Here is a 15,187-nt window from a genome sequence, read left to right as displayed (position 1 = left end):
GAAATAGTCAGACCACGAATCCAGACATTGGAGAACCATCCAGAATCTGCAGCGGGAGAGGCACAGGCTCAGGTGTGTGAAAGAGATTCGTGTCAACAAGACCAACTGGGGAAGGGCACACGCAGGAAGAACTGGACAGGAAGTTTTGAAAGAAACCACCAATTGGGGAGTATTTACTCCGCAGTAGACAAAGGGCTCGATGCGCAGCACCCATTTTATTTCATCTTCAAGTAACACAGATTTAACAGATGAGAACCCCAAAACCTAGATTTTTTTAAAATAGTCCCAAGTTGCATGATGACAAACAGCAGAATCCACAGCTGATCAGCAGGTCACCATGTGACACTAAAGCCCCTTCTTTTAATCATGAGGCTCTCTGCCTCTGTTATCAAGTTCTGGCACCATTTCTTTTGCACTTCCTCTCCTAACATGGAGTTAATTATTTGAGGCAGCAAAGTGACTCATTTCAAGGCAGAGAACCGTATGACTAGAGATACCATTTAGAGGACGAAAAAGAGAAGGGCCTCAGTGACTGTTCATTGTTCTTGTTCCACAAAGAACTGATCATCTGCTGAGATAATAGCATAAATCCAAAGAAATCCCTCACTCTGCACTTTGGTTCCTGTTGTTATTTGTGTCCTCTCCTTCCACGGAAGGAAATTCCAGCAGATTTCAACGGGCAGATGAGTCATTTTGGAGAAAAGGGCACAGTGCTGTTTCCTTCAAGCTTCATGGTCATTAGCACTGCGGGACAGGAGGTCTGCCTGGGTGTCCTCGCTCCCGTTGATTGTTGAAACGACATGTGAAAACCCTGTCTTTTGTGGCAAATATTACATACATGATAGGGTAACTTTTATACGCTCAGGCTGTTTTACCTCGGGACCTGAGCACTTCCTAAGAAGTGCACAGGTGCCTTCTTGTCAAATAAAAAGATAAGTGTAACCTCGGGGAGGAGGAGGACGTAAGACTAATTACCCGTGTGCCTGGGATTCCACATTGCAAGAGATCACAATTTTTCCATCTTTCACACAGTCATACACACTTACACATAGCGACTTCCTGGGCTGTCTGTGTTGTTCCTGGGCTGCTGTCATGACTCAGGCCCATGTGCATGGAAAATATAGAAGCACCTCTTGCTGAAATTTTGGTGGCAACCTTAGGGAAGCTAATTTTTATCATCGATGGAACAAATATATGAAACCTGGTATTAGTTTTCTATTGCTATGTAAACAGTTACTGCAAACTTAGTGATACAATACAAATTTACCACTTCAGTTTCCAAGGGTCAGAAGTCCAGGTATGACTCTGCTGGATCCTCTCCTTAGGAGCTCAGAAGGCTGACATTTGAGGTGCTAGCTGAGCAGCATCCCCTTCCAGAGACCTGATTAGGGAAAGGTCCACCTCTAGGCCCCCTCAGGTTTGGCAGAGTTTGTTTTCTTACTAGTTGCCAGCCAGGGACTGCTCTCAGCTGCTGAGCCCCCAACAGTTTCCACCGTATAGCACCCCCCATAGACCCCCCTCGTGCTTGGCCTCTCCTCCTTAGGAAGAGCCCAATCCCTGCTAAGGGCTCACCTGATAAAGTCAGGCCCACTCAAGATAATCTCCCCTCCTTACTCTCAGCTGATTTAGGACCTTAACTTCATCTGCAAAATCCCTCACAGCTGTGCCTAGGCTACTGTTTGATTAAATAACTAGGAGAAAATAATCGGACACCGGGAGATGGAGTTCTTGGGACCATCTTAGACTCCTGCTTCCTCTAAACCCTTTATGAGATGCCTCTCCTCTGGCAAGAGTATTGTATGTTAAATGCTTTCCTGGCATCCATCCTTATTTTCTCAGTTTTGTAATGTATTTTAGGGGAAAACCCTACTGAATCCATAATTATATGTCATGTAGGCCATTTTAGGCTCTTGGTAAAATGATGACAATAGTTGTGATTTATGGGGACTTACCAAACGCTATTCTGAGTTTTATATGCATCACCTCATTTAACCATCAATCTGTGCAGGAGGTTCTGTCAGTATCATGAGCTACAGATGGGAAAACTGAGGCTAGGCACAGTTAAGTAAACTGCGCAGTGTCTGACAGCTGCAAAGTGGCAGATCTGAGACTCAAACTATAACATCTCATTTCCTTCAGAGCCCTCCTTCCTAACCCGTCAGTCGTTGTGTTGCTGTATTGTGATTTTGAAAGGGTTACTGAATGTCCTCCACACATATGATTATCACTCATCCATTCTTTATTTAGTCACATTTGCCGTCTAATAACAGAAAGTGTGACCTAGACCAAGTCCTCCCTAAAAACAAAAGACACCCCTAAAAGCCAGATACCAAGAGGACCCAAGGTGAGTGTGGTTTAGAGCCTGACTTTTGGTAAGGGGGGTCCAATACCTTTAGCAGATGGCTCTTTAATGTGCTTTGTTCTAGGATCCTAGGATATACTTTGCTGTCTGGTTTTATGCCAACCATTGATTAATAAGCTTAATCAAAAAGAAAACTCATCAATTCAGCCCTGGAGAGGAACTTCAGGTCTTCCTTCCAAAGCAGCCAACCTATGTCAGCAGGAATCAGAATAGAAATGGTACCCATCCCTTGAAAACTAATACCTCCTGACTTGAAATAGCACTTATGCTGGTGACACCTTCTCTTTATGGTGGACGGAGGGTTGACCTATGCTACGGGCTAGAAGAGGAAAATAAATGGTTAGAACAGGAAAGATGACATTGACAATTCTGTCTTCTGAAAGGCATTTGTTTTTTTTTTAACAAATGAAGGACAAAAATGGCATTGGTTTATGTTTTAATTGTAGGCTGGGCCTCATAAATGAATAAACTATATGGAGTGCTCGAGGTCACATATTTGGGAAGAAGGGCAAACCAAGTAAGATGATTCTGCCTAGAACATTTTTATTATTTATTATTTTATTATTTCTAGCTGCCCTTCCATTTGTCCTAACAGCAGGTGGATAAAACCTCCAGGCCTACAATTCCCATAGGAATTGAAATACCAAGTTCTACTCCTACCGTGTTCTGGTGGAGTGAACTCTTTACTTCCAAGCTCTGAGATCTAAGGCAGTTGGGGTGAGATCTGAGGACAGCAGACTGAACCAACAAGGTAGCTTCTGCAGAGAGTAGTTCACCATGGCCGCCATCCTATACTCTTGAACCCTGAGCAGGTGGCATTTCCTGGCTTCCTTTAAAGTTAGGTGTGGCCGCATGACTGAGTTCTGGCCAGCGATGTATACCACTTCCAGGCTTGGTGCATAAAATCTTAGCATACGACCCTCTATTCTCTTTCTTCTTTCATTGGCCAGGCAGATGTCAATGTCCAGACTGGCTTAGAAGCCATAAATTAAACATGTCAGAATCTGCTTAGCTGGGGTCTTTGAATGTCTGAATGGAACAGAGGCCCATCCTCACTCCTGCCACCGACTGGAATGCATGTGAACCAGAAATAAGCATCAATTGTATTAAGCCGTTGAGCATCAGGGATCTTTCCGTGTTAGCAGCGGGCATTACTTTATCTCAGCTAGTAGCCTGGAATCAAAAAACCAAAAATAAGACAAGTAGTTCTAAGTAAGAAAAAGGGCTGGTTACTCAAGCATGGGAAATCTATATCCATGTTTACTTTGTGTAGGTCAGACTGAAAATGATGTGTCAAAGACCTCTATTTATTGTAATGAAAATTGATGAAATGAAACTATAATGACCCAGTTAAAATATCTGTGGAGGAGTTCCCGTTTTGGCTCAGTGGTTAATGAATCCGATTAGGTACCATGAGGTTGTAGGTTTGATCCCTGGCCTTGCTCAGTGGGTTAAGGATCTGGCATTGCCGTGAGCTGTGGTGTAGGTCACAGATGTGGCTCAGATCTGGTGTTGCTGTGGCTGTGGCGTAGGCTGGCGGCTACAGCCCCGATTGGACCCCTGGCCTGGGAATCTCCATGTGCCGCAGGAGCGGCCCTGGAAAATAAAATTTAATTTGCATGTATAGCTCTCTAGAGCTCACTTTTGTGTTCTTTTCTATGAGTAATATGTCAGAGGATTATTAGTATTTGCACTTATAACTGTGCATTTAGGCTGCTATAACAAGGTACCAGTAGACTGGATAGCTTCTAAATAACACTAATTTATTTCTCCCAAGCCCAAGTCTCCCAGTGCCAGAGGCTGCGACTCCAAGATCGGCATGCCAGCCGGTGGGGCTCTGGTGAGGGACCTCTTCTAGACTGAAGACCAGTGACTTCTCACTGTATCCTCACGTGACAGAGAGCCAAACAGAGGAAGAATGTCTTTGATGGCTCTTCTAAGGGCACTAATCCCATTCATGAGGGCTCCACGTCATGACCTCTCCAAATCCTGGTCACCTCTCAAAGGTCCCACCTCCTGACCAGTACATTGAGGGTAAGCTTTCAACATGAATTTGAGGGACTCACAACCATTCAGTCCATAACATTCCATCCCGGCTCTTCCAAACTGATGTTCTTCTCACATGCAAAATCCATTCATTTCATCCCGACAGCACGCCCCCCCGCCCCGTCTTACCTTGTTCCAGGATCGCCTCTAAAGTCCAGAGTCTCCTCTAAACATCACTTAAGTCAGGTATGAGTGAGACTGAGGGTCCATCCATCCTGAGGTAAAATTCTTCTCCAGCTGTGAACCTGTGAAACCAAACAAGTTATTTGCTTTGGGGGCTATTTAGATGAAATGGGTATATTTTGCATGTGAGAAAGGCATGAATTTGGGGAGCCTGGGGCAGAGTGTCATGGACTGAGGGTTCGTATTCCTCCAAAAATCATAGGTTGAAACCTTACCCTCCAATGTGATGGTGTCAGGAGGCAGGGCCTTGGGAAGTGCTCAGGGTTGGATGAGGTCCTAAGGGTAGAGTCCTCATGATGGGATTCGTGCCCTCATAAGGGTCAGAAGAGAGCTCGCCTCCTCTGCTCTGCTCTCTGCCCTTGTGAGGATGCAAGTCATCAGTCTCCAGTCTGGAAGAGGGCCCTCACCCGAACGCAACCATGCTGGCACCCTAATCTCGGACTTACGGCCTCTGAAGTTAAGAAGTAAATTTTTACCGTTTATCAGCCACCCAGACAGTGGATGGAACTTTGTTACAGTAGCCGCAGCTGACTAAGATAGATAGCGGTGCTGAGAGTAGAGTACCGCTGTAACAATGCCTACAAATGTGACAGCGGCTTTGGAACTGGGTAATGGGCTGAGGCTGTAAGAGTTTTGAGATGCGTGCCAGAAGAAGCCTGCAGCCGTGACTGGACTATCACTGTTTTTTAAAGTAGTGGATAAATTAAGAAGATGCCAAGTAATTATTTATTTGAACCTAGGCATGAGCAGAATATAGTGACATTCTACCTTTGCAGTTTCTCTTACCAACACTAATTGAGCTATAATCCCCCAAATTAAATGTATGAGGATCATTATCTTTTTGTTGCTAATATTTTAGAATAAAATTAGACACAAATATAGGCTAACGTTCTGGAAAGACAGACTTTGCTTACTGTTTTCTTAATATTTTAGTACTCCACTAGGGCTAATTTGCTATGAGTAGAAAAGTTCGAGAGAAATTTTGGAAAAACAGTTTGAGTCTTACAAGCATCAACATTTCCTTCAGCAAGTGTCCTCTAAATAAAGATAATTAGCATGCAAATATCCCTTCTCAGCCCTGGTTTATCTAGTGTAGTATTTAATGCTTATTTTCTTTTCTGTCTATGTCTCTAGACATGTCGCATAAAAGATAATGAATAATAATAGGATTCTTGACTTAAAGCTATAATTTCCATTAATACCAAAATTAAAATTTCCTCATCATCACTCATCTGCATCCTCTTTAAAAACAATTTATCATCTTGAGAACTGTTCTTATTTGTTTATTTAATTTATTTAAAATTTTAAAAGCAGTTGATTTCTGGTTCCATGTAGATTTTCAAACCAAGAGGAAATGTAATTAGCATTGGTCTGTGGAATAGGATTTTCCTTACTTGTTAATTGGGAAATTGGCTTTTAGGTTTAAATATTAGATTCTCCTTGTTTAAGTACTTATGAGCCTTTTCCCAAGAGAGTGACCATTCAGGGCTCACTGACCAAATCCAGTCTCTGAATCTGCACTGGGACCAGACCTGAATTTAGGTGACAATCCAAGGCACTGCCCTCCTGTGACAGTCAGCCTGGTTGAAATCTCTAACTCTTGCCTGCAAATTGCAACCTACATTCTTGTTTACAGCCATCATCAGTTCTATTCCAAAGTTGGTATATGCTTGTCAGGACGTTTCTGACCTGTAGCTTTGCATTGTACCTCAGCCCTCATAGAGCTTACATGTGTTTTTACATTTCTTTCTTTGCTCTTGCTGGAAAAAGCACACCATAGAAATGAAATAGACTGGAATGCCCTCTCAAATCCATCCCCCAGAGTGTATTTCACATTTGTTTTTCAGTTATTTTCTTCTATGTGCTTATCTTTAGAGGGCTTACTCTGAGCTTCCTTACTCAGAAGAGTATGAGGAGCTAAGGACAAGACATGAGGGAATAATCAAACTCTTCTTCTCTGAAGTGGCAGATTTGGTTTTGCCTTTCTGTTATTTTCCTGGAAGTTTCTAAATGATCACTATACCTCTTCTCTTTCCAGCCTTTTCCCAATGCATTCTTAGTCATCACTAAATTTTTCTATGATTATCAATCCTTATAAATATTTCTTAGGAATTTCTTCCCCAAAGTAAAACAGGACTGTTCAATTGATTTAAATGACACAGCAATCAAAATAGGGATATGATGCTTTGCGTTAATTTTGAGATAATTGTTTATAAATGAAATTAGTGTAGGAAAAAAACCTGAATTTTATAAATCAATAGCATAATATAGTAAGGGATCACACTACCTGATAATTAAGCCCAATTTCACATTTAGGCAGAAAAGAAAATGCATCTGGTACAAGTTGTCATACAATCTAAGAGTTTCAATATCTTCTGCTCTAGGAAAGCATCTTGTTCTTTAGATTTCCCTGAGGTACGTTCACCCCAGCCTCCTCCTGACTTGCATTTTGTTGTTTACAAGTTGATCTCTCTGAATGTCATTACTGTCAGCTTCTTGGGGACACAGAATGTACTTTGGACATTTTTATGTCTCCCACAACACGCACACGGACCTTAGAAAAATTGAATGTGTATTTGCTGTATTTACTTGAAAAGTCCTAAAAACCGTTTGCTTACCAAATTTGTAGATGACTAAGAATGACTAAGAAAAATATCTAACAAGTCCAAATGTCATAATCAGGATTTTAAAGTATCTCAATAGGCCGAAAAAGTATAAAAAGAAACATAAATAATGAAACCTGAATTCAAAAAGAAACAAAACAATGAAGTTAATAGCACAATAGGTGTATTTAACAGTGAATTAGCACACAGATGAAGAAAGAATTAGTGAACTGGAAACTAGCTCCAAAGAAATCATGAGAGTAAAAGACTGGAAAATGCAAATGAAGACTGACATAAGAAGAGGCTACACTAGGAAAGTCATACCCATATATAATAGAGTAATACAAGGAAAAGAGAAAGAATGAGGCAGAAAAAAATATTTAAACACATGATGGTTGAGCATTCTTCAGAAATAAAAGATATAAAACCATGGATTCTAGAAGAATAGCAAATTACAAACAGGATATACAAATAAGCTATAATTAGACACACTGTAGTGAACCTGCATTATACTCAATCAAATTCAAGGAGAAAAAAATCTTAAAAACAGCCTGATAAAATAGATTACAACAAAGAAAACAGAATTTATATTTTTAGATTAAATTAGTTGTAGCGTTGTCATTTTTTATTATTTGACACTTTAACCAAATTTTTAACTTTGGAGCCTGATTGTGCCATGTGGAAAGCTGGATTTTAAAGCTTTCTTCTAAAGCTGGATTCAGGATTTAAAGGGCTATTAAGCAAAAGAGGGTGATTCAGTTTATTCTGTTTAGCTCCAAGGAAGTAGACCAAGTACCAGTTTAGGGAAGGTAATAAAGGAAAAAAATAAAAATATATATATATATATATATATCTACTTGATGTAAAGAAGAAATAGCAATTTAGCTTGTTAAAACTCATTTTTTATCTAAGTTACTTACTTTTAGATAAGAATTCTCTAACATCAAAGGATTTGATTAAAAGAATTTGAATTCATCTAACAAATATTTATTAAGCATCTACTATGTACTAGGCACAGTAATAGATACTGGGGATAGATCAGTGAACAACAGTAACAAAAAGACAACAATCCCTTCTACAGAGAGATTATACTGTAGTGCAGGGGACAGAAGCATGATAAGTCATTGCTGCACCGTGTTAAAAAAGGGGAAAAAATAGAACAGGGTAAAGGAGATCAGGAGTAGTTGGGGGAAGGTTTATGATTTAAAAAGTGATGATCAGAGTAGCTTTCATTGAGAGATATTGTTTGGCTAAAGACCTTAGGGTTTCCTCCTTTTCCTGAGGGTGAGCTATGAGGATCTAAGCAGTTAAAGGGAATGGATTGGTAAGGGTCACTTCCAAGTCTATAATTTAGTCCTATAACACACTTCAAAATAACTCTGGAATTCTAGCAAATGAGATTCTGATTATTATGAAACGGTAGAAATCAGGATGACTTCCTCTATTGTGTTTGTTTATTTTTTATTTATTTATTTATTTATTTTTTAATTTATTCTCTATTGTGTTTATTAATGAAAGCTGTTCATCCCTACTTTAGCATTATAGAAACTTTGCCCTTGAAAAACCATTTCTTTTAAAAATTCCAAATTCCAGGGGGGATCTTGTACCTTCTGTTGGTATCTCAGAATTTGGAGGTTAGAGCTGATAATTCCTATAAGCTTGTTAGAGAACTGAGCTGTCATCTTGAGAAAGAGATGTAAAGAATTTTCACAAAGCATTCAAAGGTAGAATTAGAGGTTTGCTCTTCAGAATCATATTGCTTTTTGGAAAAAAAGAAAAGAAAAGCCAACAAACACCCAGCTGCTTTGATTCAAATAAATAATGTTTGTCTCTGATGTTGAGTTCTACAGTGCCATCCATTTGAAGTATAGAGGGCTTTGACATATGCAGAATGAAAAGCCAAGAATATCTTCACTGTTAACTTGCGGTTTTGTGTTTCAGGCACACAAAAAGTCCCACTGGACGATTGAACCCAAGGAAGGCAAGGTTCCCCCGGAAAGTGATGTTGAGCTGACACTGACCGCCAACCTGAACGACATACTGACCTTCAAAGACAAAGTCATTTTGGACATTGAAAATAGCAACACCTACCAGATTCCTGTCCAGGCTTCAGGAATTGGCTCCACGATTGTTACAGATAAGCCCTTTGCTCCAGAACTCAATTTGGGAGCACATTTTAGGTAAGGAAATATCATGGACCAATTTTTATACGTATCAGATACGTTGCATAAGCTGAGCACCACCTCTACTTTGGAAAATTATTTTTAAGTAGACAGACCCAGCCTCCTAAGCCCTTCCCCCTCCAGATGGGTACATCAGCCACCGTAAGATATGTCCTGGTCATATCTTGGTTACTTTTTTCAAGCCATATCCCTCTACACTAGAGAAGGGATGACTTAAAAGGATGGCCTCCTTCTCTAGAACTTATAGTGGCTTTTCTTTGACAAATTTAGAATCTCAACCATGATTTCTCTTCTTTGGTTCCAATACACTAATTATTCTTTTCCATGAATATGGAAAATACAGATGCATCTTAGTGGTAACCTAAGTAGGGTATAACCAGGAAGGTAAAAATGTATTATAATATATCTTATCAGGTGGTAACAAACCCGACTAGTATCCATGAGGATGCAGGTTTATCCCTAACCCCACCCTGTGTGTTAAGGATCCAGTGCTGCCGTGAGCTGCGGTGTAGGTTGTAGACATGGCTCAGATCCCATGTTGCTGTTGCTGTGGCTGTGGTGTAGGCCAGTGGCTATAGGTCTGATTTGATCCCTAGCCTGAGATCTTCCATATGTCATGGATGCAGCCCTAGAAAGAAGCAAAAAAAAAAATTCTCCTCTCCTCCCACCCATTGACTGTAAGCTAGGGCATTTCATCATTGCATGCCATGCCTCTGTTTTCAAGTTTTTTGTTAAGCACATTCAAATATAGTTATAGAAAACAATATACTGCAAGCCAGACTGAATTGCATGTTCTCCTTAATATATAGTGTCAAATGGCCCCAAAGGATATTCTGACACTTGCCTGGAATTGGAGGGTTAGCTGATAGTTCTCTATGAATATAGAAACAACCTGTAGCCTTTAGCTGCCAATTTTCACTCTGCCTAAACCCTATCACTCTTCTTTTTGACGGAAAATCATGATGCCAGCAATCTCCAAAAGAATCATAAAAAGCAGGAGTGGGAAAAACTGCCTGTTTCTATAAATGAAGTGCTGTTGGAACACAGCCATGCCCATTCATGTGCATGTATTTCCTGTGGCTTCTTTCACGCTACAATGGAGAGTTGAGTCATGGTGACAGCACATGTAGCCCAAAAGGTCTAACATATTCATTACTCAATCCTCGATAAGAAAAGTTTGCCAACCTTTTCAGCCTCAAAGTCTAAATGAATACCCATATGCCATCCCTTCTCATGGCATATTTTTGGACAACTCCCTTAAATATTCAGAGCTTCTGTTTCTTCAATAAAATGGGACTAAATCAATAAAATGGAAGTAAATATAATTATGCATTATTGGGTAGCTATGATGATTAAAAGATATACTATGAATAAGTGAGAGACCCTGCCTAATTTATAAAATAGCAGGTATTATTTATTGGTTCCCCCTGAAACCTACCCTTAGTTGTGAAGTCAAATTACAGAGTAAATGACTGTACCTGACGACTGGCAAATTCTCCTTATTTTTTAACCAAGCTTCAACTTGCTTATTGAAGATGCTGTCTTTTCAAAGGAGGGGCAGGTGGGATGAAAACTCAAAGCCCCCAAATAAATAAATAAATAAAAACTGTCCTGAGATGTGTTTTTTTCCCTGAAAAGAAAAAGAACATTTTTAAAGTAAGCTTATATATCAGTAAAAAAAAAAAAAAATTATATATAAAACCACTTCCATTGCCTTAAGAAATCTCATTGTCTAGCAAAGAGCCAGAAAGTACAGAAGTCCTTAAAAATATTTGTGGAATAGAAGAAGAAAGGAAAGGAGGGAGGGAGGAAGGAAGAATAGTAGCATCTTTGAAGTATGTTAGTCTGAGAAAAATGACCAATCCAGCTGGTGTTCTGATCCATTACAGTCGTCTTGACCTTTAGTGAGGCCTAGAGGATAGTGTTGTTTCTCTTTGACGTTCCCTTCCCCTTGAGTCCATCACGAGACATTTCACTAGTCACTAGATATTTATTCAACACAATGGGAAACGTGCTTCTCCTCCAGTAGGGATTTTGCTTTCACTCCCTGGAACCATCTCCCATAAACTGAAGTGGTTTTCCCATGAACGGTGTCTGTGTGTGCTGTGGCAGTTTAACCTGCTGAGAAAGACTGGGGATGGGTGGGGCTGCTTCCCCACAGCCCCTTCCCGTGCCCCGGTGATGGCAATGCAGGGGCCAAACTCAAGGCCTTGACTCAAATCTAATGACCCCATGAGTAGGTGGACCTTGCTTCATGACTGTGATAGCTCCTAGGGGCATCACCATTTAGCCTTCCTATATTTAGAAACAAAACAACACAAAAAAAGAGGTCTGTTTGGTTGTTCACTTTTTAACTACTTCCAGAGGGCTAAGTCCCAAGGGTGTCGTGATAAACAGAAGTTAAGTCCTCTCCATCCCTGCCTCGTCTTTTCCAGCCTGGACACCTATTATTACCGCTTCAAGCTGACCAACAAAGGACGTCGGGTCCAACAGTTGTTCTGGATGAATGAAGATTTCTGTCCCCAGGAAAAGCAGAGCAAGAAGGGCCTGGCCAGGAAGGGACCTTCAAAAAGCCATCCCCAGTGCTCCCAGGCATCCAGGACTCCTCAGAGCCCCGTGTTTCAGCTCCACCCCATCAGGATGGAGCTGTGCCCAGGCCAGACCATCGATGTCATACTTGAAGGCTATTCTGCTAGCCCTGGGGTAAGAGGACAGCACGTTTGGAAGCTCTTTTTCTCCTAAATAAACCTTTGCTCTATTTCTCCGGAGTCCCTGGACCTTGATCTGAAGAAAGGATGTGGTTTCTCAGGGATCGCCAACAGCACTGAGTTACCATGGCAGCACCCACTGCTTTCAAGGTTCAGCTCTGCTGAGTGTTGTTTCCACAGCTACCATGAACCCCATCTTAATATACCATGTAAAGCAGGTTCTCTTCCCCAGAGTCAACAAAGCCAGCAAGTCTGTGGTAGAGGGACATGCAGCATTCAGCCAAAGCTCAGCCTCCTGTTAACACATCAGTATTCATGTAATATTTATTCACAAAAAGATATATTTATAGATACTGTCGCTGCCTCTCCCATCCAGGCATCGGGATAACCTTGGTTCCTTCTCTCTCAGCCTGACACGACACGTATCACATTTATGATCATCATCTTTCTATGTATTGATAGAAGAGCCGTGCTTATTATCTTCAGCAGCTCTGATATTTTGTTCCTATTTACATTACCACCATTCTGCCTAAAACATTTAGGCAGATCCAAACCATGTGTCTGTTTATTCTCATACCCTCATGGAATTCCATCAAAAACCTAAAAGGAAGTCTTCTGTAATCACGTACAAGCCTCTTCACAAAGACAGACTGTGTGAATGAGAACCAGTGCTTACCTGAGCTCTTGCTAATGTTCCCTAAATTAGGAGGTAATGCTATACTTTCTGCCCTTGAAATAGGAAACAGTAAGAATTTGTCTCCCATCCGACGAGATGGGAAAGCTGGTCCATGGCTTCGTTCCTCTAGGGTCACAGAGGGCACGTTGTTTCACTCGCATTGTTTCTTCGTAGAGCATTTTCAGAGAAAACACGTCCTCAATTTTTAAAAAAGGTTATCTTCCATTATGGAGTGTATTACGTGTTCTGTCTGTTACTCAGGTCTCAGCCAGCTTCCGTGGAGGAGGTAGCACATGACAAACACCATGCTAGGCACCAAAGGGGCAGAGATGACTAGAGTGCAGCCCCTCATCTCCGGACACCGCTTGTTGAAGGAGCCTGTTTTCAGTGTTGTTATCAAGAGCTGGCTGTATTTTTAAACACACCCAAGCTGAACTTCCAGGTTCTAAATTCAATTTTAGCTTTGCTGAAAGCTTTCCTGACTGTTCATCCACGTTCTGCTACACAACTGAGAATAGACTTGAATTCATTAACATCTGAAACCTGAACTCTCTTCCGTACAGGCCATTCACAATATAAATTAACTTTGGGTCCTTTCTTCTTTATGAGAATTTATGCCTCTTGGGTCCAAAGAAATATTACTTACCCTACATGGTTTTTAAATATTCAAATGTGAAAAGCAAAACTCTTCCAGCCAGTTTCCAACTAGCTTGATAAGAACAGGTAACTACCAGTGAACTCTAAGCCCATGAAGGATTTTTTATCTGTGTCGTCCATCCCTGTTTTGCACAGCCAGTCCTTAGTCCTGATGCATAATGGATCGTCTGTACACATGAGACTGACTGTGCCCTCAGCACCAGCCAGAAGTCGACACAGGATCCGTCCTGGACTTGTCTAACCCATCAGACTTTACTTGTGTGACAGGGACCTGTCCCCGACATGCACTGCTCCCAAGACTGTGCTCTTCTCTGGTGTCCCCAGGCAGGCGACTGAGAATCAGTTTGCCGACTGTCACAAATGCTGGTATATCTCGTCCGCAGGTAGTCCAAGAGAAGCTAGTGTGCCACTCCACCATCGGGACCCAGAGGGGGCGGAGCCTGGTGATGACCGTGACCGTCATCTGTGAGTTCGTGGCTCCGCTCATCCAGCCGTCCACCAAGCAGCTCCTGTACCGACTAGAGAAGGTCAGCGGCGCTGTGCGGGGGAGGGCCAGGCGCTCTGGCTGGGGTTCCTTTTGTTCAGAAAGCAAAATTAATGGGAAGCTGATACCCAGCCAATGTTTTTTAAGCTTCAGAGACCAGTACGCATTCATCTCAAAGTTCTGAATCTAAACTTAGATGCCTTTGAAATGTGAGTTGCCGTGGAAATCTTCCTTCCATGAGACGGGGTCTTCCTGTGCACTGAGAACGCATTTTGATCCACCATTTTACGCTAACTTGGTAAAATAAACATCACCGTATAGCAGTGGTTGGAGAAGAACGATTAATAATTACGATAACCAGTAGGAGTATCTGCCACTTATGGATTGGTAGGTGCTGGGCATCGTTGAGCCGTGCTCCTTCCATACACTTTCCCAGCTGTCCCTCTGGACAATCTGTGTAGAAGGGTCTGTATCTTTCCCATGAGGAAACTGAGACACAAGTTCAGCTATCTTGTGGATCGCCCAACACTGCTTGAGAATAATCACTTGAACTATTCGATTCACATTCTCTAATGTATATACCTCTAACTGTTCATGACTTTATATGCCACTAAGTATGAGCGATAAAGCAGGGAGGCTCAGAAAAGGGAAGAGACGGGGTGACTGCTGCTCCAGGCAGGGGTCGGGATGGTGAAGAGGAGGGAAGGATACCGCAGCAGGGCTGGACCTCCTCCCAGCTTCCAGGCTTCCAGCAGAGAATTAGTTATGTTCGAAACAGGGATGAGTCAAGGACCCCATGTGTGCTGAAGATCTGACAGAGTCAAAGCAAAGAGGCTGGTTGAGGTTCCAAACTGTAAACAGACTATTAAAGTTCATTGCAGTGCTGTGAAGAAGAGGTATAAGGTGGAATGGGAGCATCTATCAGGAGACGTGACCCTACTTGCATGTGTGTTCATAGACGGCTTCCTCGAGCAAGTGCCTGGAGTTGGGACTTGAAAGACAAACAGAAGTGACTCTGGTGACGAGGGAGGGGGAGTGAATTGTTGTCAGAGAGAACAGACATGGAAATGGCCTGAACCAGGCAAGAGCTTGGTCGGCGTAAAGAACTGAAAGGCCACCTTAGGCAGGGACCATGCCAAGAATGACATGAGGTCCATCTAGAGAAGTGCGCAGGGGCCAGACATGGCAGGACTGGGCTGCAGGTTCTAAACTTTGGGTTTTGTTCTAGGTGGACGGCTTCAGGGAGGGGAATGACGTGCTCAGATATATTCACTGAAACAGTCAC

General features: G+C 41.8%; 1 protein-coding gene across 6 annotated transcripts in view; it reads left to right on the top strand.

Moving 5' to 3' along the window:
• The window catches only part of HYDIN (HYDIN axonemal central pair apparatus protein), a 549,453-nt gene that overhangs the window by 371,929 nt on the left and 162,337 nt on the right, over positions 1–15,187 (top strand). For all 6 annotated transcript variants that reach the window (XR_014805538.1, XR_014805539.1, XM_084959659.1 and 3 more), the window contains 3 exons: positions 9,136–9,374; positions 11,813–12,080; positions 13,802–13,945. Coding sequence is in view for 4 of the 6 variants with exons in the window: in XM_084959659.1 (XP_084815785.1) it covers positions 9,136–9,374; positions 11,813–12,080; positions 13,802–13,945 (651 nt within the window). In the remaining 2 variants the exon portion in view is untranslated. The remainder of the gene's footprint in view (positions 1–9,135; positions 9,375–11,812; positions 12,081–13,801; positions 13,946–15,187) is intronic.

This window comes from Sus scrofa, chromosome 6, assembly GCF_054392235.1.
Source record: "Sus scrofa isolate SSC_HxYL_T2T_F1_AM1 chromosome 6, Sscrofa_HxYL_maternal_Yorkshire_Landrace_v2.0, whole genome shotgun sequence".
Taxonomy (NCBI): Eukaryota; Metazoa; Chordata; class Mammalia; order Artiodactyla; family Suidae; genus Sus; species Sus scrofa.
The sequence above is the reverse complement of the archived record's forward strand: the minus strand, read 5'-3'. Positions and strand labels throughout refer to the sequence as shown.